Genomic DNA, 25,926 nt, shown 5'->3' with positions numbered 1-25,926 from the left:
GGCCACCTTCAGAAAGCACATGTTTTCACTTAAGTTGGACTTGAGAGCAGCTTGCAATTCAATTTGAATGAAGGAGGATCATGAATATTTAACAGTCTTTGACCCTTATTACAGACAAGTTTGAATAGAGCTTTTTGGTCTAGTTAATTGCCCTACTGTCTTTTCCAAATTCATGAATGAGATATTCTGGACAAATATGTCTAGTTTACTCAGATGACATTTTGATTTATTCAGAGGATCGTTGCATCTGCTCGTGTCAGGGATATGTTAAAGCATCTATGCAAATACAGGCTCGGTGCCCAGTTGGAAAGTGGCAGCTGATCTTCCAGCATAGGACACAAGGAATGCAGATGGATCTGGCCAAGGGGCAACCTATTCTTACATAGCAGAGACCTAGAAATGTTAAGGCTGTCCAACTTTGAGGGGTTTTGGCCAAGTTTTATAAGTGCTTCTTTCTAGATTTTGCTAAGTGTACAAGATGACTAACTCAGCTTCTGGAAAACGATGGCAGTTTTAAAGGTCTATCTACTCAAGAACGAGCATCTTTTCATGGCTTGAAGCTTCACTTGTCCTCCCAGCCTCGGCTCCACCATTCAGATCTCAGCTGGCCCTTTATTGTGCCTAGTGATGCCTTGAATTCTTCTTTTGAGTTATGGCTGCATTTTAGTCGAGACGTCTCCTCCTGATTGAGTGGAACTGATCATAAGAATTTGGAACATCACAGAAAGCTCAGAAAGCCTCACTCAATATCTGACCAGGTGGGAAGAAGTTTTCTCTCACTTTAACTCAGTGGTGAAATCCAATTTCTTTTACTACCGGTTCTGTGGGTGTGGCTTGGTGGGCGTGGCTTGGTGGGGGTGGCAGGGGAAGGATACTGCAAAATCCCCATTCCCTCCTCACTCCTGGGGGAAGGATATTGCAAAAACTCCATTCCCACCCCACTCTGGGGCCAGCCAGAGATGGTATTTGCCAGTTTTCCGAACTACTCAGAATTTCCGCTACTGGTTCTCCAGAACCTGTCAGAACCTGCTGGATTTCATCCCTGCTTTAACTTCATGTAGAGAGTCACAGAGATGTCCCTTGAAAAACTATGAAGAGGCAGTTTCAACAATATCTTTAAAAACATGCTTTTAGCCCAGAAACAAAATATTAGGATGCTGGGTCTGCCTTAACTCTCTTGAGTATAAGACGATACTGCAAGTCAGTCTTTCATGATTCTGTTACTATAGCAATAGCACTTAGACTTATGTACCGCTTCGCAGTGCTTTATAGCCCTCCCTAAACTGTTTACAGAGTCAGCATATTGCCTCCAACAATCTGGGTCCTCATTTTACCCACCTCAGAAGGATGGAAGGCCGGTCAGGATGGAACGCATGGCAGTCTGCAGAATTAGCCTGTAATGCTGCATTCTAACCACTGCACCACCATGTCTCTAATGTTGGCACCGATATCAATAAATATAATTCCAATCAAACCCGTGGAGTCTGTTTTCCTGATCTGGCCTACTTTGAAGGACTGGTTCTTTTACATTATTGCTGTTCCTAGTTCACAAGGTTAACTGCCAGATACTTCTGTTGTGCAAACACAAATCTGATGTTCTCTATGCGCCCTCTCCTATCACAATTTTGAGGTCTGGTAAATTTAGCTCTCCCTTCTGGGAAGGGATATTGCTGAGACACTGGGGTGGCAGATAGTGAATCTTTTCAATCAGATTTACTTATAACAAGAGGATCTGTTTGTCAAGGTTCCAACAGATGGCTTCCATGGAACCAAGCAGATTGATTCTCCTTTTTTCTGTGGCTGAAGCACTTTTTCACAATGGTCATTTTTATGTTCCCCTTCCCCTCTGGGAAGAGGTGTAGCAATTTAACCATGATAATATGTACAGAAATAACTCTGAAGAAGGAATGCAAGAGCAGTAAAACTCTCAGGAGCCCTAGGTTCAGTCCTGAGAAAGAAATAAGAGTGAGAAAATAACTCAGGGGGGATAATCTTGAGTTTCTTCCACCCCCCCTGTTCTTTCTCAGAATTGAACTGATGTTTTATTTAAGTGGTCTTGCATTACTTCTTCATGGTTATCTCTATACTTTACAATAACATTGCAAGGCATGGGGTTGTTTTTGAGTTACAGTATCTTTGGTTAGAGATTTCTAGTTGGAAAGGACAAGAGAAGATGTCCAAGACTAGTTTTCTTCGTGTCATGTCTATGATAGAGTCGAGGATGTCTCTGCTAAGCCTACCAGTTCTCTCCAGCTATTACGTTCCACCATTGGACAATTTCCCTGGACTTTATTATTGATTTCCCAGATGTGCAGAGTTTTATGACCGTTCTACTGATCGTGGATCCATTTAGAAAGGTGGCTCATTTTATTACTTCTAAAGAGCTACCATCTGCTCTGGAAACCGCATAACTGCTTCTAAGCCACGTTTTCAGGGGCTTAGTAAATGGTGTGACCTCATCTCACCGCTCTCAATTTACATCTCAATTCTGCAAAGACTTTTTTCAATTACCGGACATTAATAGTCATCTGTCATCGGCACATCACCAAGAATTGAATGGGAACATCGTGCAGAATAATGCAATTTTAAAATAATATTTGCATTGCTAAATATCCTATCCGTAGAACACTTGGACAGACTTGTTGCGATTTGCAAAATTTGCATATAGCAACTCTGCATTCCTCTACTGCCATGGCTCCTTCCAAGCAAAGTGTGGCTTTCGCCCACACTGTTTTTCCTCCAAACTCCTGCATTGCTTCTTTGAGCTTCTGATTTTCCAAAGGGAAAGACGCAGCATATCTCAAGGGAACAGTTAGATTTGGATAAGGCAGGGGTGAAATGCTCCCAGTTTGGACCAGATCGCCTGATCCGGTTGCGATGGCAGCGGGTGGTTCAGAGAACCGGTAGCAAAAATCCCTGCCCCCCCCCCATGCCCAGCTGAGCCGCGCGATCATCAGAGGTGTTTTTTTTTTTTAAACTTTTAAAAGCATTTTTTCTTTGGCCGAAAAAATGCTTTTAAAAGTTAAAAAAAAGGCTCTGATGATCATGCGGCTCAGCTGGGATTGTCAGAGGCTCTTCGGCCAAAGAGGTTGTAAAAAAATGCTTTTAAAACCCTCTGACGATCCCAGCTGAGTTGCCTGATCATCAGAGGCTTTTAAAAGCATTTTTTGCAACCTCTTCAGCCGAAGAGGTTGTACAAAAAATGCTTTTAAAAGTAAAAAAAAAAAGTTGGCCACACCCACCCAGTCACATTACCCCACCTCCCACTAAACGCCCACAGAACCAGTAGTAACAAATTTTACATTTCCCCATCGGGATAAGGGTAGGCGATGCTTATAGGACACAGAACTACAAGTGGGGACTTCAGTGGAACTGCTAAGAGAGAATTAGTATGGTTTTTCATTCCGTTTCTACCTTCTTCCCATCAGTCCAAGAAACTCAACTCAAGGGTGTGTGTTTTTTTTGGGGGGGGGGGCTTCCCTGTGAGAGCTCAAATCAGCCTGGCAGGCTTTCATTTGAAATTGTCCACTATTGCAAAATGCAGCCTTTCAGTTTTAAGATACGGAAGAAGGTTTGAAATATTTAAGTCACTGGAAGGGCTATCCTGGCATAGAACGATTGTGGGAAGTGGAGATGGGCAGGTAGTCCTCACTTAACAACCATTTGTTCAACAACGAAATTATGGTGTGTCAGCCTTCCCAGATAAGCCAGACAGGAAAGATGACCAATTCTGGGAAACAAGCTGTTCCACTATTTAATTGCTCTTTATTCTAAATTTCTCCTTCGTTCCAGGTAGAATCTCTATTTAATGAGCTTCCACTCATTGCTTCTTGTCCTGCCCTCGGATGCTATGAAGAATAAATCAACCCCTTCATCACTTTGATTGCCCCTCAAGTACTGATATTTGAGGCAGTAGCTCTTCGTCGAAGTTGAAATTTTTGAGAGAATAATAATAATTTCTTCAAACTCTCAAAAATTGCTGATTATAAGTGTTGGTCCAGTACTTTTAAAAATATTTGTCATACTATAATTGAATTATTTTTAGTAGATAGTTGATGGTTTCAATATTGGTCATTTTCAGATCAGCTTCGCCCAAGTATGGATTTACCATTATGAATAGGCTGAGCATGGAAAATCGGACAGAACCCATAACAAAGGATCTGGATTTCCAGTTGCAGGATCCTTTTCTACTCTACAGAAATGCTAAATGTGAGTAATTTACTAACACGTGAACAAAATGAGCTGTTATATAAAATGGCTTTCTTATGCACTGCTTCTAAACTATCTCATCTGTTTAGAAAAGCATATTTCAGTAGTTTATCAAGGAACATATTTCAGTACCTCGTAGAAGAGATTGTGAAAAAAAAAATTATAAAGTTTTTTCCCCCCTTCTTAGGCTGCAACTCTGCAGTCCTCTACATCAGGGGTCTCCAACCTTGGCAACTTTAAGCCTGGAGGACTTCAACTCCCCAGAATTAAAGTTCCTCCAGGCTTAAAGTTGCCAAGGTTGGAGACCCCTGCTCTACATCCACATAAAAAAATAAGTCCTACGTCAGAGAATAGGACAAATTTCTGCAAACAACCGTTTAGAAAGTATTTTAAATAATACTAATAATTACACTGCATATTTTCTATAGTTCTATAGAAAGGTCCCAAAATGGAATGCAAAGGAGGTGTTCAAGCAAGTAGGCTCAGTTCTGTCAGTCAGTTCTCCTAAATACTGGATTAGACAAACGATAGTAAAACTTAGAAAGGTAAGTTGTCCTGAAGAATGGCTGACTTGCATTCACCTCCTGATCATGAAAGCAATTATATTCAGGAAAAAGAGGACTTGTAGAATAGATATTAATAGTCCACACCAGGGGTGTCAAACTCGATTTCATTGAGGGCCGCATCAGGGTTGTGTTTGGCCAGCTCAACGTCACTTGTGTCGGGGGTGCCTCTGGTGGCCTGAGCGCTCTGCCAGCAAAATTGGGCTCTCAAGCTCTGTATTCGGCTGCAACAGCCTCCTACAGAGCTTCCTCTGCCAGCAAAAACGGAGCTTGGGAGGGCCACCTACAGCCAGTCCATCGCAGTTTCCAGGGTGGTCCGGCGGGCCAGTTCTAAGCACCCCGTGGGCCGGATACCCCAGCTCTATGCAGAGGTCTACACAGATTAAGAAAGCTGCTGTTGGAAAAGGTAACTGGAAAACAGGCAAGGAGATACAGGTAGTCCTCGACTTATGACCGCAATTGAGCCCAAAATTTCTGTTGCTAAGCAAAGCAGTTAAGTGAATTTTGCCTTATTTTGTGACCCACCTTGCCACAGTTGTTAAGTGAATCACTGAAGTTGTTACATTAGTAACACAGTTGTTAAATCAGACTTTCCTCATTGACTTTGCTTCTCAGAAAGTCACAAAAGGTGCTCACATGACCCCGGGACACTGCAGCCGTCATAAGTATGAACCGATTACCAAGCATCCAAATGGCAATCACTTAGGGCCTCTGGTGGCGCAGCAGACTAAGCAGTCTGTTATTAACACAGCTGCTTGCAATTACTGCAAGTTCAAGTCCCACCAGGCCCAAGGTTGACTCAGCCTTCCATCCTTTATAAGGTAGGTAAAATGAGGACCCAGATTGTTGGGGGCAATAAAAGTTGACTTTGTATATAATATACAAATGGATGAAGACTATTGCTTAACACTGTGTAAGCCACCCTGAGTCTTCGGAGAAGGGCAGGATATAAATTCAAATTAAAAAAAAAACTGACCATAGAAGGCTGCAATGGTCGTAAATGTGAAAAATGGTCATAAGTCACTTTTCAGTGCCATTGTAACTTTGAACAAATGATTGTAACTCACTAAACAAATGATTGTAAGTCAAGGAGATTCTGTATGCGCTTCAGTCTCTCCTCAAGATTCTCCCTCCCAAAGGTGTTTAAAAGACAAATATTGTTATTTATGATTTGTATTTATATTAGATAGAGATTTCTAGAGACAGAGGAAGATAGCAGGAACTGAACAGTCTTTATTTCAGGATTATTCCCATGTAGATGGATAGGTTGATGTGATTGCACGACCGCTTTAAGAAAGAATATTAAGCTGTCTTCAGATCTTTATTAAAGATTTTAAGAGATAATTGTATCTATGCAAAATATAAATAACAACTATAGAATTTTTAAGGATACTTTGGGGAATGAGGGAAAGACTATAGAAAATTATTTTTGATTTGAAATTTTTAAAAGAAATATTGTTACTTATGATTTGCAATGATATTAGACAGTGATTTCTAGAGGCAGAGGAAGATAGCAGGAACTGAATAGTCTTTATTTTAGGACTATTTCCATGTAGATGGATAGGTTGATGTGATTGCATGACTACTCTAAGAAAGAATATTAATGACTGCCTTTAGATCTATACTGAAAGTTTTAAAAAGAGAGTTGTATTCATGTAAAATATAGATGATGATTATAGGAAAATTTTTAGAGATAAATTTGGGGAATGAAGGAAAGATTATAGACTAAGAAGGGGAGGAGGGAAACGAGTATTGAATTGGAGAATAGATTTTATTTAAATTTTATTGGCATTGGATACAATTTTTATGAGAAAGGTGCAAAAACTACTAATTTGAATGAAGGAGAAGGAAATATATTGTATAGACGGAACTTGAAATGTGTTTCAGGGTATACCGACTGACAATCTGTTCACAAAGATGTTTTTTTACATATGTTTATAAAAATAAAAATAAAATAGTTAAAAAAAAACCAAATGGCACTGGAATTCATTTTAGTAATACATGGAAAGCCTCCTCTTTTAAGGAATTTTATGGAAGAGGACCCCTAACAATTTTGAATGAAGTTTATAATGCCATTTGGCTGGCATATCAACTCTTGAAGAAGTTGAGAAAAATTAAATTGTGCGGTGGCTAAGACACTGAGCTTGTCGATCGAAAGGTCGGCAGTTCAATGGTTTGAATCCCTAGTGAGCTTCCGTTACTTGTCCCAGCTTCTGCCAACCTAACAGTTCGAAAGCACGTAAAAAATGCAAGTAGAAAAATAGGGACCATCTTTGGTGGGAAGGTAACAGCGTTCCATGCGCCTCTGGCATTTAGTCATGCCGGCCCCATGACCACGGAGACGTCTTCGGACAGTGCTGGCTCTTCGGCTTTGAAACCGAGATGAGCACCGCCCCCTAGAGTTGGGAATGACTAGCACATATGTGCAAAGGGAACCTTTACCTTTAGGTGACTAATATTTCAGTAGGAGAAAAATATATGTAGTGAGAACGGAATTGTGGAATACATCCAAATAAGCAGGGATTAACACCAGGCAAACAATCCAGCAAAAAACAATACCTTCATCAAGGATCTACCCAAAAGAAAACCAAGCACCACCACCACTGGCAGGGCAAGTTTATATATATAAACAGAGAGCAAATCTGATGTTACCTAGTTAGGTAATGCAACATCTGCAAGCAACAACTAAGCCCAGAGAACACCAAGGACTTTACAAATCTGTTTTTCTTCACAGATTTTCTACTCCTAAATATATATTAAGTAAAATGTATTTAGGACTGGTGGTCCCTCATCCAAGTTACTGTATGACACTACTAGATTTTCAAGATCAGTCAAGGTCAACTAAGGTACTGCTATCCTAGCGGGTTCCAATAAAACAAAAAGATAGTAATTAAGGGCTTTTTGTTTTATTTTCTCATGTTATGAAAGAGCTGTTTATATAGACAAAGAGCTTGACAAATACCTCAGTTTAATATGCTAAGATATAATCTTCTGAAAGCAATCTTGTTTACTTTTATTGTTAATTATTTAGAATATATTGTTTGCTGTTTTCCTTCAGCGAACATTTTCCTATTTCAATTCAAAATGTTTATTCAAAAAATAGTTTCACTTCATCTGTAAGTACAAATAAAACTCAATAATAGGTATTTTCTTGGTCTAGCTAACTATAGCTGGGAAGCAAAATTATTGCTTACTGTAAGAAAATTACCTTTTTATGCCCTTAAATAGGCTAGTACTTAAATTCTTTGAACTCTATTTCTGTTATGTATAATTTTGACTACCATTCTGTCTGCATTTTAATGCTGGTTAACCAGTTCTTTATATTATATAGTTCTCCTGTGCCTGGATTAAAACCTGGATTTTAAGGCGAGGTGGATGTAACTCTGCTCAGAACATATTCTATAGTTAATAATATTTAGCCACGGGAACACTGAAATCAGCAATATTACTTTAGTTCTAAACCATACTTGGATTAGAGTTATTTCAATAGTTGATCCAGCTGTTACATTTCCAAATTAGTAGAGATGATTGATGGATTCTTAAACAGCTGTCTTGCATATGCTTTTTTTTCTTACTCAGTTTTTTTATTCCATAGCACGAGCTTGTTAACCTCACATTTCTCCCAGAATGTTATTTCAAGTTGAGAAGTGTCACACAATAATAGAGTTCTCTGGTTGCCGTCCGCACAAAGTTTTTTGAATAGCAAAATGATAACCTTAGTGAATAATCAACGAGATGGTTTAGCAAGCCATTTTTAATACATTTCACTTGGATTTCAGATTAGGTTAATTTTAGGTGGGTATTAGGTTCGTTTTAGGTGGGTATTATGAGAAGTAAAATAGGTAGAATATACAAGACTTTTTCACAGCCTTCCTTACGTAAGTCCGAGCAGCATTAAAATTGTCAGAGTGGAATATTTTCCAAGCAAAAGCTCGGAGGCTAAAAAATTTTAATTTTTAATTAATTTTCAACTAATCTTTCAAGGCACATACTCAAAGTCCTCAACTTACAACCGCAATTGAACCCAAAATTTTTGTCGCTAAGTGAAACATTTAAATTTTGCCCCATTTTTATGACCTTGCTTTCCCCAGTTGTTAAGTGAAACATTGCAATTGTTAAGTTAGCAACATGTTTGTTAAGTGAATCTGGTTTCCCCATTGACTTTGCATGTCGGAAGCGAATCACATGACCGTGGGACACTGCAGCCCTCATAAATATGAACCAGTTGTAAAGTGATTAGGATTAGGGTGCCTGAATTTTGATCACGTGACCATGGGGATGCTGCAGTTTGAAAAATGATCTTTTTTTTTAGTGCCGCTATCATTTTGAACAGTCACTAAATGAACTGTTTTAAGTTGAGGACTACCTGTAGTACTCTTCAACTGTGGCAATTATAGGTATTCCTGCTTAAGACTAGAACTCAAGCTTTTCCCTTCCAAAATCTCAAGATCAGTGACACCATCTAGAATTTTAAAAATTCAGGTACTGTAAGGGAAAACTTCTTGGCATCTTAAAGAACTGCTATGTGTCACCGCAAACATGATAGATTAACTAGTCTCAGCAGTATTGTGTATAGTGATAAAAATATCAAACCAACGGATGTTTTGTTTCCTTTATTTCTCTTGCATATATATATATATATATATATATGTATGTATGTATGTATGTATGTATGTATGTATATATGTAGGTCTTTGGTTGTTCAGGTTTTCTCCCATGTAAAATTGGAAGTGTCTTGGCGACGTTTCGACGAAGTCTCATTCGTCATCTTCAGGCTTCAGCTTCGTGCTTCTACATACAAACACCCGTGAAAACCTCAGAAAACGTGTGTGTGTGTGTGTGTGTGTGTGTGTGTGTGTGTGTGTGTAGGTCTTTGGTTATTGCTCCCAGAAGCACGAAGCTGAAGCCTGAAGATGACGAATGAGACTTCGTCGAAACGTCGCCAAGATACTTCCAATTTTACGCGGGAGAAAACCCGAATAACCAAAGACCTACATACAAACACCGTGAAAACCCCAGAAAACAAATATATATATATTTGTTTTCATAGGTTTTCATGGGTATAGGTATGTAGGTCTTGACGTATTTGGATCTTTTCCCGTGTAAGGTTGAGAGTATCTTGGCGATGTTTCGATTACGTTGTCGTCGAAACGTCACCAAGATACTCTCAACCTTAAACAGGAAAAGACCCGAATATGCCAAGACATACACACACACACACACACACACACACACACACACACACACACACACACAGTATACATATATATACGGTATACATATATACCGTATACATATATATATACATACATACATACATATACACACACACATACACATATATGTATGTATGTATGTAAACTGTGTTACCTCGACAACATGTGAGTTTATACCTAATTCAGATGTAGAGATTTTAGTCTACAACTTCATGCTTAATACTGTATCAGAGTAAAACTCTGCCATGTTAGAAGAGATGAATTCAAGAGCCTAAGATAACAAAAGTATGCAGACTGTCAGCAGTTAGCACCAGTTTTGCGTCGGGTACTTTTTTCCAGCTTCATTGTAGAGTTTCTAATCCATGTGAAAGATTATGTGATGGAATTTTATTTTGTTTAGGTTTTTAAAGATATGAAGAGTGATTCATACGAGCAATTAATGCATTTAAAAGTGTTTCCCCTTCATAAAGTTCAGCACATAGGTAACATTTCAGTTTGTTTGAAAATTTGAGGGATTGTGGTGTTGGTGTTGGAATATACTACTACGTGGGAGAATTCTAGACATTTCTTAAAGATAAGATAGACCACACTAAGCAGACAGTAGTAGAAGTTGGAATACCGCTTTATTTTTAAGAAGGATACTTCAAACGTCTATTTGTGTTCTATTCTGCCATTGAATCCTTACAGACAAAAGTGATTTTATGCAACAAGATAAAAATCAGTCAAAATTTGGTGTGACTTTACTTACTAAGTACTATTGAAATATGAAATATGAAAAAAACTGTAATATTTGAAAATCAATCTTTTCTTACATCTTTAAAAGACACGACTGCCATTCCTTAGGCTGTTGTTACGTTTAAGTCACAAGCTACAAATTGCAATTTTAAATTTAAAAAAGAATAAATTGGAAGGGCTTGGAGAATGGCAAGCTTCAAAAGAATAGCCAGATTTTTTTTTCTGCAGAGAAAATAAAAACAAAACTGTACATGGAATTGATGTACATGAATTTTTTAATCTTAAAATGTATAAATTTCCTCTTTTGAATTAGATTATAGCCTGTACATTCTAATCCCAAGTATATTAGTCAATGCAAAACAATTCTTTATTTTGATATATAGCAGTATATCTCTCTTACTATAATATTGTAAAGTCTATAATTTATTTTCATATTCCCCTAGCAAATTCACTGTAGAATCTTCTCCGAATAGAAGCGCATTCATATTAATTAATATTTTGATTTGCTGAGCCGGGATTGCTCTGAGGACAACTATTAGAAAAGATATAATCTGAACTTTAAACCTGGCTCTTCACTACCCCAAAACAGAATTTGAACCAAATATATATATATGTATGTATGTATGTATGTATGTATGTATGTATGTATGTATATATGTAGGTCTTTGGTTATTGCTCCCAGAAGCACGAAGCACGAAGCTGAAGCTGAAGATGACGAATGAGACTTCGTCGAAACGTCGCCAAGATACTTCCAATTTTACGCGGGAGAAAACCCGAATAACCAAAGACCTACATACAAACACCCGCGAAAACCTCAGAAAACAAATATATATATATTTGTTTTCATAGGTTTTCATGGGTATAGGTATGTAGGTCTTGACGTATTTGGATCTTTTCCCGTGTAAGGTTGAGAGTATCTTGGCGATGTTTCGATTACGTTGTCGTCGAAACGTCACCAAGATACTCTCAACCTTAAACAGGAAAAGACCCGAATATGCCAAGACATACACACACACACACACACACACACACACACACACACACACACACACAGAGTATACATATATATACGGTATACACATATATACCGTATACATATATATATAATACATACATACATACATACATATACACACACACATACACATATATGTATGTATGTATGTAAACTGTGTTACCTCGACAACATGTGAGTTTATACCTAATTCAGATGTAGAGATTTTAGTCTACAACTTCATGCTTAATACTGTATCAGAGTAAAACTCTGCCATGTTAGAAGAGATGAATTCAAGAGCCTAAGATAACAAAAGTATGCAGACTGTCAGCAGTTAGCACCAGTTTTGCGTCGGGTACTTTTTTCCAGCTTCATTGTAGAGTTTCTAATCCATGTGAAAGATTATGTGATGGAATTTTATTTTGTTTAGGTTTTTAAAGATATGAAGAGTGATTCATACGAGCAATTAATGCATTTAAAAGTGTTTCCCCTTCATAAAGTTCAGCACATAGGTAACATTTCAGTTTGTTTGAAAATTTGAGGGATTGTGGTGTTGGTGTTGGAATATACTACTACGTGGGAGAATTCTAGACATTTCTTAAAGATAAGATAGACCACACTAAGCAGACAGTAGTAGAAGTTGGAATACCGCTTTATTTTTAAGAAGGATACTTCAAACGTCTATTTGTGTTCTATTCTGCCATTGAATCCTTACAGACAAAAGTGATTTTATGCAACAAGATAAAAATCAGTCAAAATTTGGTGTGACTTTACTTACTAAGTACTATTGAAATATGAAATATGAAAAAAACTGTAATATTTGAAAATCAATCTTTTCTTACATCTTTAAAAGACACGACTGCCATTCCTTAGGCTGTTGTTACGTTTAAGTCACAAGCTACAAATTGCAATTTTAAATTTAAAAAAGAATAAATTGGAAGGGCTTGGAGAATGGCAAGCTTCAAAAGAATAGCCAGATTTTTTTTTCTGCAGAGAAAATAAAAACAAAACTGTACATGGAATTGATGTACATGAATTTTTTAATCTTAAAATGTATAAATTTCCTCTTTTGAATTAGATTATAGCCTGTACATTCTAATCCCAAGTATATTAGTCAATGCAAAACAATTCTTTATTTTGATATATAGCAGTATATCTCTCTTACTATAATATTGTAAAGTCTATAATTTATTTTCATATTCCCCTAGCAAATTCACTGTAGAATCTTCTCCGAATAGAAGCGCATTCATATTAATTAATATTTTGATTTGCTGAGCCGGGATTGCTCTGAGGACAACTATTAGAAAAGATATAATCTGAACTTTAAACCTGGCTCTTCACTACCCCAAAACAGAATTTGAACCAAATATACCACCATCAAGTAAGAATTTAATTTTTGTAGAACACATTACTGTGACTCCTTACCTCCGGGTGGCATATAGAAGCAGCTGAGTTGAGTTTCATGAACCATCTTGCCTGCATATTTCACCTCAGGTTCCCCTGGCTGATGTGAAGGTAGTGGACGATATGCTGATGTTGCTTTCCGAACGAGGGTCTGAAACATCTTCTTCGGAATTCACAATCCAGATAGATAAAAAAACAGAATAATAGCAGGAACGGTTCTCTAACTTAACGCCATGCAAAAAAAAATTGCTATCTGGTCAAAGTAGTCAGATTGCCACAAAATATGTGATAATAGCCAAATTGGGTTAATGCTCCTCCTCCTCGCCCAAATACTATTAGGAAGGCACTTTAAGTAAAGTTTTTTTTTTCTTTTTAGGTTTTTCCTTCCAGACTGTTCTTTAAAGCCTATGCCTTATGGTTGCTCGCAGTCCTTTTCTCCTTCAGTTAGTTTTACAGGAAAACTTATACTGAGAAGTGGAGTTAATGGACTCCATCTGCCTGTCAGTTCATCACCTCCCTGAGCCATGGAGGCCTCTGGTTGTCATACATCATCACCACCGTGGCAGTTTCTGATAACATAGCCTTGTTTTTTGAAGATAGAGTTTTTGGGTTTTTTCTGGGTTTCGCCTAGTAAGAGAACATATTTTCCCCAAGCCACAAGTTGTGTATATAAAGATATCGGAACCAGAGCAATTGAGTTATGACATAAGACAAGGGAATTAATTGAGTCAATATACAATGCAGAACATGCAGGGGCATTTCCTGATCCTTTTACATATATGCCTTGATATAAAGGGTTTGTTCCAGGGCAGCGCCTTCACATATTTTCCAGCAATTAAAAAAATAAGTGAAGGATAGCATCCCCTTAAAAGGAAAGGCATGCAGTCCATTTTGTAATGATGCAACCTTTCTAGTGAAATTATCTGGAGGTTGCAAGTGGCTTCACAGACTGAGCTCAGAAGATGGTAAAGAGGCTCAGTTATTTGTTTCTTGGGAACATAAATCATGCAGTGGCCAACACAGCCTTTGCTTTATTTTAAGGCTTCCTAGATTGATGAATGCAAGTGTATCTCTTCTCCTCCAGACAAGAGAGAGAGAGGGAGGGAGGGAGAGAGAGAGTGGGGGGGAGTCTTCTTGTAAAATATTCTTTCTAATTGTATATCCTAACAGGCCTCTGGGCTTTCTTTGAAATTGTTTCTGTTTTTGAGAACAGGATTTAAAGGACCTTTAAATTTAAAAGAACACTTTGCTCTTCTGAATCTTGGGATATATTGATCAATGGTCTTTTCACCAAGGAGAAGAAGCCACAGTGCAGCATTATTAAGTCAGTGCCAGGGGTGGTATTCGCCTACCTTCGCTACCAGTTGGCAAATGTGAGCATGTGCACGCTTGCTTCGCTCACGCACGACACCTCTGCGCATGAACAGGACCTTCTGCACTTGCGCAGAGCGTCAAAAACGTGATGACGTATGAGCAGAGCCTCCCACAGTTGCCACTATCAGTTCATTCGAACCGGTTAGAACCAGCTGAATACCACTACTGGTCAGTACATACTTTTTGTAGCTGTGTATTTTCTTCTACTTACGGCCACATATCCACCACAGATTTCCTGATTATATAGAGAGATTTCTAATCTATATCTGGTTATATTTGAGCAAGATGGACTTGACTTGTTTCGTGGCTCTGTTTTAAGTCCTTCTTTTTGGATCCAGAATGTGAACTATGTTAAGTGGTATTTGGCACCCATTAGAAAATATGCAGCTACACCTAAGTGTGAGCAAGTGCATTGCAAAATAATAAGGCTCTTCATCACATAAAACAGGAGAAGATGTGCCCCACTGATACTTTTGAGCTTCTTAAAGAGATGAGAAAACGTGGAAGGGTTACTTTTTATGTGGAGTACAGATAGTTCTCAGGTTACAAGAGGTCATTTAGCAATGGTTCAAAGTTACGCCAAACCCCCAAAGTTACTTATGACCCAGTCCCAAAGTTAGGTCTGTCGCAGCACTTCTGCGGTCATTCATCCTTGTGACTGACTGCAGAGATGCTGCAACATGTCCCCCCACTTTCTATTTCTTCACCATCCTACCCTGTTGGGTCCCCTAGGCACTGGGTCTGCTTTGCCACTCCACTCCTCTTCACCCATCACCAATTGCTCACCTACCTTTCGAAGCTCTCCAGAGCTCCATCACTGGGCCACATAGCAGAATTCCACCAGTGGTCATCACTGAGGGATGGGGAGGCTGGTGACTAGCAAGGAAAGGAAAACCCAAGAGCTTTGCCAACATCTCAGAAAAAAGACAAGTGCTTGTGGAATTCTGCCATGTGGCCCAGCAATGGACTGGCCTGTCCTCCTTCCGCACACCAATCTTCTAGAGACATCAAAAGGTAGATGAGCAATCGATGACGATGGTGGTGGTTGGAGGGGTGAGGAGGAGGCCCAAGTGGCTGTGGAGACGCAAGGGGTGGGAAGCGTAACATGGGGTATCTTGGGTTGGGGAAGGCCTTGAAGGCTGGAGGTAGGTGGACTTGTGCCTGGGCTAGAGACTCTCCTACCCCTGAGGCACTTCATGTTCTACTGAATGACCCGCACATTTATTTAACAAATGTATAGAGGGTAGTAGAGATAGGGACTTGTTAAGTGAGGTGGTTTAGTTAACGCCCTCCCAATTTTTGATTGTAATGGGTAGGCTCCATTATGGTCATAACTCGAGGATTCAAATCTCACCAGGCTGAAGGTTGACTCACCTTCCATCCTTCCAAGGTGGGTAAAATGAGGACCCAAATTGTGGGGGGCAAACAATATGCTGACTCTGTAAACCATTTAGAGAGGGCTGTAAAGTACTGTAAAGCGGTATATAAATTATTATTATTATTATTATTATTATTATTATTATTATTATTATTATTATTATTATTATTATTATTATTTGCATTTATATCCCGCCCTTCTCCGAAGACTCAGGGCGGCTTACACTATGTCAAGCAATAGTCTTCATCCATTTGTATATTATATACAAAGTCAACTTATTGCCCCCAACAATCTGGGTCCTCATCTAAGTGCTATTGTTATTACCTATATTACTAGTGAGTTCTTAACAGGAGATGAAAGATGGAGAGTTCATCTGTAAACTAGTATCCTCTTCTGGCCAAAGGGAAGATTTATTTGTTTAATAAATAAAACAGAAAGATCAGCCACAGTTGAGAAACAAGTGTCCCACTGTCTCTCCAACTCACAGAAGTGGGTTCTGGTTTATGTTTTCTTGCTTGTCTGAACATGGAATAAGCTTGTTCTCACTCCTAACAAAATGTTTTTGCTTTGTCTGCTTTAATAGGCGCAAGAGTCCCTCCTGGGAATACAATATGGTCGATTTTTCTTCTTCCCTTTAGACCTACGTTAATGGGTAGCGTACTGTTTGTTCCAGATATGACTTGCGTTAATAGCATCCTTTAGATATTGTTCTATTTTAAGAGAGTCCATTTTTTTCAGTATTTTAGATCTGTAGCCCCAAGCAATTGGATGGCTTGATTTATGTTATGATAAATAGAAAGGGATTGATTCATACCTTGTGTGGTTTTAACATTATTGGAAAAAGTTATAGGGAAAGATGTTAGAAACATTTATTACAGAAATAAGCTTATTCTTGGATTTCCCAAGGACCTCATAAATAACAATGAAATTTTTTTCCTATATCCCCCATCTTTGTATTCAAAAAGAATACAACTAGCAGATGTCTCTGTTAGCATAGACTTGCTCAGCTCATGCAGAAACATCACGTCTGCTTTTCCATATGGTGACTGGGCTCATATGTTGGATAGAACCAAGGTTTATTTATCCATGATTTATTGAATAAACTACAATTAACTTATAGTTTGCACAGCAAGCTAAGCAACAAATCATAATTTTTAAGTCGCAGTAATTGATTCACACAGCATTCTAGGCCAAAACCAAACTACATCGTCAATGCAATATTTATATCCGGCCATTGTGAAAAAGCAATGATATGCTTCCCTGTTTGTTGTGTTCATAGACTTGTCCTCTAATTTGGTATATATTTAGAGGTACATTTGATATTCCTCAAATTATACTTCTGCTTCACATGGATAAGAAAGGAGGCTTTTGATGTCAATTATCTGTTGGCAAAATTCCAGTTAATATCTTTTTTAAAAAATCAGCCACTTTTTTAATCTTCTATGAAAAAGATATTTTTGATAAAGGTATATCAGCAACGGAAGAGATCTCTGAAAAGGTATAGCTTATGTTCTAGAAACCAAACCTAAACCTAAACCTAAACCTAAAACTCAAACTCAAACTCAAACTCAAACTCAAACTCAAACTAAACTACTTTAGGGCAATACAGAGCCCCTCAGTGAGGCTGATGGGCAGTTAATAAGTTTGATAAAAAAACATAAAGTAAACTAAAATAAAATGAATACAGCCCTAGAGTTAGTGGAACCACTTTTTATTTCTTTTGTTATTTAATTTATGTATTTTATAATTATTTTATTTTATTTTATCTGGAAGAAGCTATAGTAGGAAAACTCTACCTCATCCTCCCCAAAAGAAGTAGCTGGAGTTTTTTTTTTTCTTCAGCAGGAGCGGTTGTTTCATAGTTCCTTCAACTGATTAGAAAGAAACTGTATATTTTAAAAAGCATAGTGGGGGTTTTTTTCAGCAAGTACTAGAACCTGGGCCAACTTTGGATTCACAAACTAAGCAAGATTGGGTGTAGTTGATACTTGGAAGACAGATCACTGGGGATTCCCAGGACTGTAGACTAAACAAACAAAAAACAACAAAAATTAGTAGATAGGGGCAAAACACTTCTATAGTGTTGTCAAGAAAACTGCATGGATGCATGGTTAAAGTCATTGCATAGTCAGGGACATTTTTTTTCTCTTATTACTTAATTTCTTTTTTTAAAGAAAAAGGCATGGAGCTTTTGTCGTTTGTTTGTAGCTGCAGTATCAAAGAATCCTCAACCAAAGAAAAATGCAATTATTTTTTCAGGCGAAACACCTCCCTCTTGCAGTCTTATGTATATGGGTGAGCAGACAGGATTGCAGAAGGCAGTACGGGAGAGATGGAGAAGAATGGACAGGCTGGGAACTGTCAAGCGAAGTGGGGGAAGGCGGTGAGGATGGAAGAGGATGGGGAAGTTAGGGAGACACTGGGAAATACTGAGGAGGTAAATTTGGCAGAAGAAGATAGCGAGCGGATAAAGAAGTTTGGAGATAACAGACGGAGGCAAACCATAACATAGGGACAGAAAGTGGTAAACAATTGTGTATCTCTAACTATCTATCTATCAAGGGATGTGGTGGCCCAGTGGCTAAGATGCTGAGCTTGTTGATCGAAAGGTTGGCAGTTCAGCAGTTCGAATCCCTAGTGCCGCGTAATGGGGTGAGCTCCCATTACTTGTCCCAGCTTCTGCCAACCTAGCAGTTCGAAAGCATGTAAAAAATACAAGTAGAAAAATAGGGACCACCTTTGGTGGGAAGGTAACAGCGTTCCGTGCGCTTTTGGCATTTAGTCATGCCTGCCACATGACCATGGAGACGTCTTCAGATAGCATTGGCTCTTAGGCTTTGAAACGGAGATGAACACCACCCCCTAGAGTCGGAAACAACTAGCACATATGTGCGAGGGGAAACCTTTACCTATTTATCTATCTATCTATGTGTGTATCTATCTATCTATCTATCTATCTATCTATCTATCTATGGAAATTTTGGACTCAGTTGTGGTTCTAAGTCGAGGACTAGATGTAGAAATATATGGGACATTTTAGCCTGATCCTGCGAAGTTTTTCTAATTGTTGATGTAACGTATATTGGTTTTTTATGAGATTCTACTATGAAGCTGAGATTTGTAGAGTTTGAGTAATATAACTGTAATAATGAAGTGAACATGGAGCTTGAAATGTTTTAAAAAATGGAACAATAACAATGGAACTCATTTAACAGGAAGCACATAGAAATTTCAGGATTTTTTTCCTCTTCTGTACAGATGGATATATTTTTAAAACATAACCTTGGGCTCTATTATTTCATTTTTGTAACAAAGCCTTTAGGGCAGGGATGTCAAACTCAAGGCCTGGGGGCCGGATCCAGCCTGTGGGGTATTTAGATCTGGCCCGCGGGACTGCCCTGGAAACAGTGAAGGACATGGCCCTCCTGAGCTCCATTTTCACTAGCAGAGGGTGCCAGGAGGCCATGGCAGTTGAAAACTGAGCCCATTTTCGCTGGCAGAGTGCTTGGGCCACCACAGGCGCCCCCGACATGATTGATGTTGAGCTAGCCACTCCCAGCCTGGCCACGCCCAGCCCAGCCCCCCAAGGTCAAACACAACCTTGATGCAGGGCCCTCAATGAAATTAACTTTGACACCCCTGCTTTTGTGTCTGTATGGATCCTAGGATCATTTTAAGGAATAAAGATTATGCTTCATAGTGTCACTTTGATTTGCAAAAGTGATCGTTTCCCCTTTTAAATTGAAAAATAAAATAATGGGGACGTAGAGTATGGTAAGTATTATGATGGCTTTCAGAAACAGAGGAAGGCTCATAACCGAGGCAGAGTATGATGGATGGCCGAAATTCATGGATGAAGTCTAGTCGTTTTCTAACAGAATAGTTTTCAAAGCAGATTAGCTGAGCGTGTTCTGGAACTATGAAAGACATTACTATAAAGATAACGGTTCATTGTGAACAGCAAAGTGGGAGACCTTCACTCAGTCAGCTTGGTCTGGTTGCTAGAAATGTTGTGATTGCACGTTTACATCATATAAATAAGTAGTACATGGAGTAGTAGAACAGAAACTAAAATGCAACTGTTTGAATTTTATAGTCTTATTTTTAAAGCTTTAGAACCTCCTCTGCAAGCAACATTCATTGATTCTTGCTAATGCCAAAAAGGGCAGCTGGTGTACATGAGGCTCTGTTGTTCATCATTTGTGTTTGATGTGCGTTTACAGTGTCCATTTATGGAATTTGGTTTTACGATAAGGAAGAATGCCAAAGAATTGCAGAGCTGATGAAAAAGTAAGTGCCAGTTGGCAAAGACAGACTGGCGGGGTGGCGGTGGAGGGGCGATGGTAATCTTTTTTTTTTTCAATGTTATGTCACTGTTACTATAATACAATTTTTAATATTAGCCTCTTTTAAACTGAGATTGCTGACGTAGAGACATCGAACGTATTAAAGGAGAACATCAACCAAAGTTATGGTCTTATGAATGTTACTACACGGGAGTAAGTCCCTTTGAAAATGTTTATGGAGATTTTCAGTCATCCAGGTCGTGGTTGTCCCAAAAGTGCTTCTTGGATTAGAAGTGAAATATCTTCAAGGAAAAACAAAGAAAGTCCAGTTGCCTCTTGAAAAAGCACCTTTGGGTCTCTTTGAAAACATGACACTTACTCATGAATCAATATACATACTATTGCATTATAAAAAAGATCGTTTAATTTTGTTGCCTTGGAGTAGAAAAAATATTCCTGGCACACAATGATTTTTGATTTCATTTTTAATGGTTGGAGTAGCTGTTGATCTTTGATAAATGCAAAAGTATGTGTATTGTACTTTGTATTTATAGTTGCGTTTTATATATATATGGGTTTCTGAGTAAGTCTAAGTGGAATGCAATAAATATTATTGCATAGAGATGCTCCCTCTTTCCAAATAGATCAGGTTCCTTGTGTTAATTTTTCTAATATGGATACACTTTTTAAAATGCATTTAAAGTTATGGATAACCATACAACATACAAACAGTCACAGATAGCCCTGCAGGCTCTAACCAAAGATTCAGCATCTTTTTCCTTACAGGGAAGAACCAGATGTTTCCAGAAAACCCACTAAAAATATATGAAGGAAACAGGTTCTGTCATTTCCTACTTCCTAAGGATATGATATCCAGCAGGAGAGATTGTCTGACATAGTAGTTTCAGATAGCTATAATGAGCCAGTTCTCCATGAATGTCCCCTAGGCAACCAAGTCCTCAAGTCCCCAAGTCATACCAGCCAAATAATCATCTGTAATCTTGTGGTAAATGAGTTCAGTAGGTCTCATGTCAAATAGCAGAGGTCTTCAAACTTGGCAGCTTTAAGACTTGTGGACTTCAACTGCTGGCTGGAGAGTTCTGGAAGTTGAAGTCCACAAGTCTTAAAACTGCCAAGTTTGAAGACCTCTGTCAAATAGTTTCTTTGGCCTGTTGTTGAACTGGCTCCTAGTTGGGTTGGATGGCCTCACGTTCCCCTATTTATGGGAGTAAGCAGGAGACTCTCTCTCTCTCTCTCCCTTTCTCTCTCTCCATTCAATCTCACATTCTGCTGCTCCTCCGTCCTCCTCCTCCTCCTCTCCATATTTGTGCGGTGGTTAGAATACAGTATTGCAGGCTGACACTGCTTGCTTCAATGAGTTTGATCCTGATGGGCTCAGGTTGACTCAGCCATTCTTCTGAAGTTGGTAAAATAAGGACCCAGATTGTTGGGGGCAATATGCTGACTCTAAACTGCTAGTTTAGAGAGTAAATCACTATGAAGCTGTATATAAGTGCTGTGGGTATTCTTCTGGTGCCATGTACCATCCCCAACATACATTTCCCAAACTCGTTTTGCCTTAATTCATGACATTCATAAACTTCCTTCCTGCAGAACGTACCATGAAGTTGTTTTCAGCTACCCCTTTTCAAACCTTTATTGTTACAACATTCTTTTTGTAAAACGGGGTATATATATTCCATTACAAATGAGGATAGATTTATGTAAATTAACTGTAATATCACTAGTTTTTTTCCCATGATATTTCCTGATTTCTAATCTTAAATTGTTGTTTTCGGAACTTCAGCATGCTTGATTAATCATGCTCAGTTCAAATTTGGCATGCATTGTTTTTGCCAATACTTGTATACACCTTTCTTTTTGGTTAAGGATCATGTTCCATTTTCTCATCCTTTGGTCACTTTGAGGAAATCCTTTCTGGTTCTCCTCTGCTTTGTATTTCATATCCTCAGTAATTACATGCCATTTGCAATTTTGGCCTTCACTGCACATATCAAACTTCAAAGCCTGTATGAATAAATTAACACAGGCCCAATAGAACTCTTTTGGGGGAGCTGCCTGCTTATTTGTCTCTATTATTAGAACTGTCATTCTTGTCTTTTTGCTTTCTGATCTTAAATGGTTGTCAATCCATAATAGGTTGCCATGGCAACATTCATCTGAAACAGATATTTGGATAGCTGGCAAAGTATGTGGCGGGGTGAGGGGGACAACCCTGTCTTGAGCCATAACTAATAGAGGTCCCAAGGAATGGTTGTATTGGTTCTTTTCAGGCACCAACAATGAGCAGAAACTTTTTTTCGATTTGTGAAAGCTTAGAATGGCATGCTTGGTTAGCACAAAGATAAAATTAAGCATGATTAAATGTAAATTAAATGAACATGATAGAATGATTAATTCTATGTGTGTGTGTACATATGTAAATATGCACATGCATACATATATATTGTTTCTTTCTATCATTTTAAAAAATACAACACATCAGCAAAATTTAGAGACCTCTAGGGACTGTATTCAGTACTTTGGGCTTTGCAATATCGCCCTCCCTTAAAGACTGACCAGCTTATAACAAAACTACTGATGTATCTTGCATGTGGGATGCATTAATAATATATTCCCCCCCTTGGTACCTGTATGTCCTAAATTAAAGTATTACTTTATGTCTGAACACTGTTTCCCACACACACATACACACACCTGCTTTCCTAACTTTCTATGGTAGGAATCAACACCTTTAGAGATAGAGAAGTTTGAGCTTCTGGACCATCATTCTTATTATAGAGAAGGAGACTCAAGAATGAGATTACATTTTCTGCTCTGCCCTTTGCCAGTGTGTCTTACAGAGAAACCCTCTTCGCCATTACACCAAGCCACGAGACAGCAAGAAACATTCTAACTTCTCTGGAATAGAGATATGCAGAATACTCTATTTAATTCCCATTTAGGGCCCCCTGACAGAGGTAGAATTTCATATATCCATCTTATGACAGTCTTTACTTTATCCTCAGTTGATTCCAGTGCCCTGCTGTAACAATCCCAGTTTTGTACTCAGCAGTATTTCTGCTGTTTGTGAGATCTTCAAATCATGTGGAAAGGTCTTTGCTTTTGTTTGGTGTCTGAACTGTAATGTTGCCACACCCACTTAAAAAGTCTAATGGGCTCAGCCACACAGGGTATGGGCTGTAATTCATGGAAATTTATTCCACAGCTTGTTAGTTTTGAAGGTATCACAGACACAGCATTTTTGTAGCAAGAATGTGGTGGAAGATGATATTTATAAATTCTTTGTCCATCAAGAATATTATATAATAAATCATAAGTAACAGGTCGGCTAAAAGCAATAACAAAATAATTTTGAGAAGAAAGAAAGTCATCCCCCCCCAAAAAAAATATACTGCATCGTCTTAATAAATTATGTTTGGAAGCCAACCATCCTGCCATTGTTGATTGTTAAACGTAGCTCAATAAAAGACTAGATAGGGAATATTTATATGATTGTAAATACATTCAGTGCATTGGAAAAGCAGCGTTTCATCCTAGTTAAGTTATGCCGTGGTTCAACCAACGTACTGTGTGTTAACATTTTCAGCTCTTTGAAGTAATTATAAAGTAGCTGGGGCAGGAAATTGGTCATTTACTAGTGCTTAAATATTTATTTGCATCTATTCACCAGCTTAGAACCTCCAGCCATCATAAAATGAGCTGTGACTGAGTTGGGGAGACTGGAGTCTTTTAAAGCTCAGTTGCATAAAATTGGAGAAATCACATTATCAGCCTTAATAACTTTAACTTTAGCCTTAACTTTAGCTTTTTATTTATGATAGGTTTAAAAAAACAGCAACCCTAAAAAGTGTTCTTAATGTTCTCTAAACTATTTGAAGTGATTAGAAATTAACCCATTTTCTCATTCATTATTGACTTTACCTTCCATTTCCAGTTTAACTCAGCAAGAACAACTGAAAGCACAACAGGGATCTGGCATAGGAATTTCACCAGTCAGCCTCAGCTCTGGTGACAGGAAAGACATGGATATCTTACAGATGCTCACCAGAGCCAAAGATGAATACACAAAGGTGGGGTTTCTGCTGTTTAAAGTATTGTATTTTCTTTTTCATGTGTTTGATATATCCGTTCTTTTTATGTAGCCCTTTTCTGCTACATTAATTTGTAGCTATAGCTCACAAGAGTTTCTTCTTTTCTCTAATTAATTAATTAAGCTAGTGTTTTACACTATGCATCTAAGCCAGGTATTAGCAAGTATCATCTTTAAGCAAACGTCCAAATTGCATTGCAACTCCCAAATTTCCCAAGGCTTGTAGTCCAACACCTTGCAGAGTGGTTTAGGTTGGGATGAGCTGCTCTAAAACAATTAAGCTCTGGGAAATTATTCAGATATGAGAAGCAACTGATGCTTAACAGGGATGAATCTCTCCTGCCACCCCAATCTTTTCCTTTGATAAATATGGCATAAAAATTGGGAAAGGCAAATATGGATCATTTTTTTGTGCCTGACCATCATAGTACTTGTCAATGCTGCTAAAAGCCACATTAGCAAGGACATATTCCTCAATTTACGACCATTGATTCAGCAACCATTTAAAACCACGATGGCACTGAACGAAGGAATTTACGACCTGGGCCCAAAGTTATGGCCATGGCAGTGTCCCAACCATCACATGACAAAAATTTGGGTGCTTGGCAGCTTTATGGACGCTGCAGTTTTCGTCATCTCCATGTTTTTTTCTCTGAGTAGGCCACCCTGCACAGTGAGGTAGCAATAGCAATGGCGCCTAGACTTAAATACCACTTCACAGTGCTTTACAACTCTCTCTAAGCAGTCAGCATATTGCCCCCAACAATCTCGGTCCTCATTTTATCGACCTCAGAAGGATGGAAGGCTGAGTCAACCTTGAGCCGGTCAGGATAGAATTCCTGGAGTGAGCAGTGAGTTAACCCTGCAGTACTGCATTCTAACCACTGCGTCACCACTGCTCTATACTTCGCAGTGTCAGTTGCAGTATCAGGGCTGGGCCTAAAATAGAAGCCCAGAGTCTATAGCACTCTCAGCCAGCCGCCACCACATCAAGGCCTTGACTTCAGGACTAGTGTCACTGCTGCCACTAAAAAATACTGACTCGTGCCTTTCCTTTTGCCCCGTTTCTCAGTACACTCCAGGATCTGCCATGTGCCACCATTCATGTTCAGGTGTGTGTTTTTTCTTGCTGCTGAGAGACTTGCACAGCCTATCCAAGGCAGTTCATGATTCCAACCAGACTTTCTTTCCTGAAACTGGATTGCAACCGTCCTGCAAGCCTTGCACATTTAGAGAATGAGATTTCCAAAGCACTGTGAGAATGCAGCCCCCTGCCCACCTGAGGCACCCTGTTCTTTGCCTCAGCAACAGCTGTGTCTTTGCAGAAGCTATAACCAGTGGTGGGATTCAGCCGGTTCGCACTGGTTTGGGTGAGCCGGTTGTCAAATTACACCCACCCATCCAGCTATAAATGTGGAACCTGGGCGCTGCGCTGCAATGGCGAAACGGGCAATGGAATGGTGGCCGCGAGGGAAGGCCATTTTCCCTCTTTCTTCTCTCTGCACCTCCTCCTTCTCTTGTGCCGGCTTCTCCATTTCCTGTTTCTCCATTGCAGTGCAGCGCCTGGATCCACTTTGATACTGGGGGTGGGTAATTTAACAACAGGTTCTCCCAGGGTCAGGTTGACTCATCCTTCATGTGCGACGGAGCTGG

The 25,926-nt window shown here is 38.9% G+C and overlaps 1 protein-coding gene across 1 annotated transcript in view; it reads left to right on the top strand.

The window, feature by feature from the left end:
• Window positions 1–25,926, top strand: part of DCP1B (decapping mRNA 1B) — a 62,164-nt gene that overhangs the window by 10,076 nt on the left and 26,162 nt on the right. Inside the window, exons 3-5 of the mRNA XM_058191894.1 lie at window positions 4,082–4,209; window positions 20,097–20,163; window positions 24,118–24,253. Of these exons, the coding sequence (XP_058047877.1) occupies window positions 4,082–4,209; window positions 20,097–20,163; window positions 24,118–24,253 (331 nt within the window). The remainder of the gene's footprint in view (window positions 1–4,081; window positions 4,210–20,096; window positions 20,164–24,117; window positions 24,254–25,926) is intronic.

The sequence above is a fragment of the Ahaetulla prasina genome, chromosome 7 (genome assembly GCF_028640845.1).
Source record: "Ahaetulla prasina isolate Xishuangbanna chromosome 7, ASM2864084v1, whole genome shotgun sequence".
Lineage (NCBI taxonomy): Eukaryota > Metazoa > Chordata > Lepidosauria > Squamata > Colubridae > Ahaetulla > Ahaetulla prasina.
This window is presented reverse-complemented; position numbering and strand designations above follow the sequence as displayed.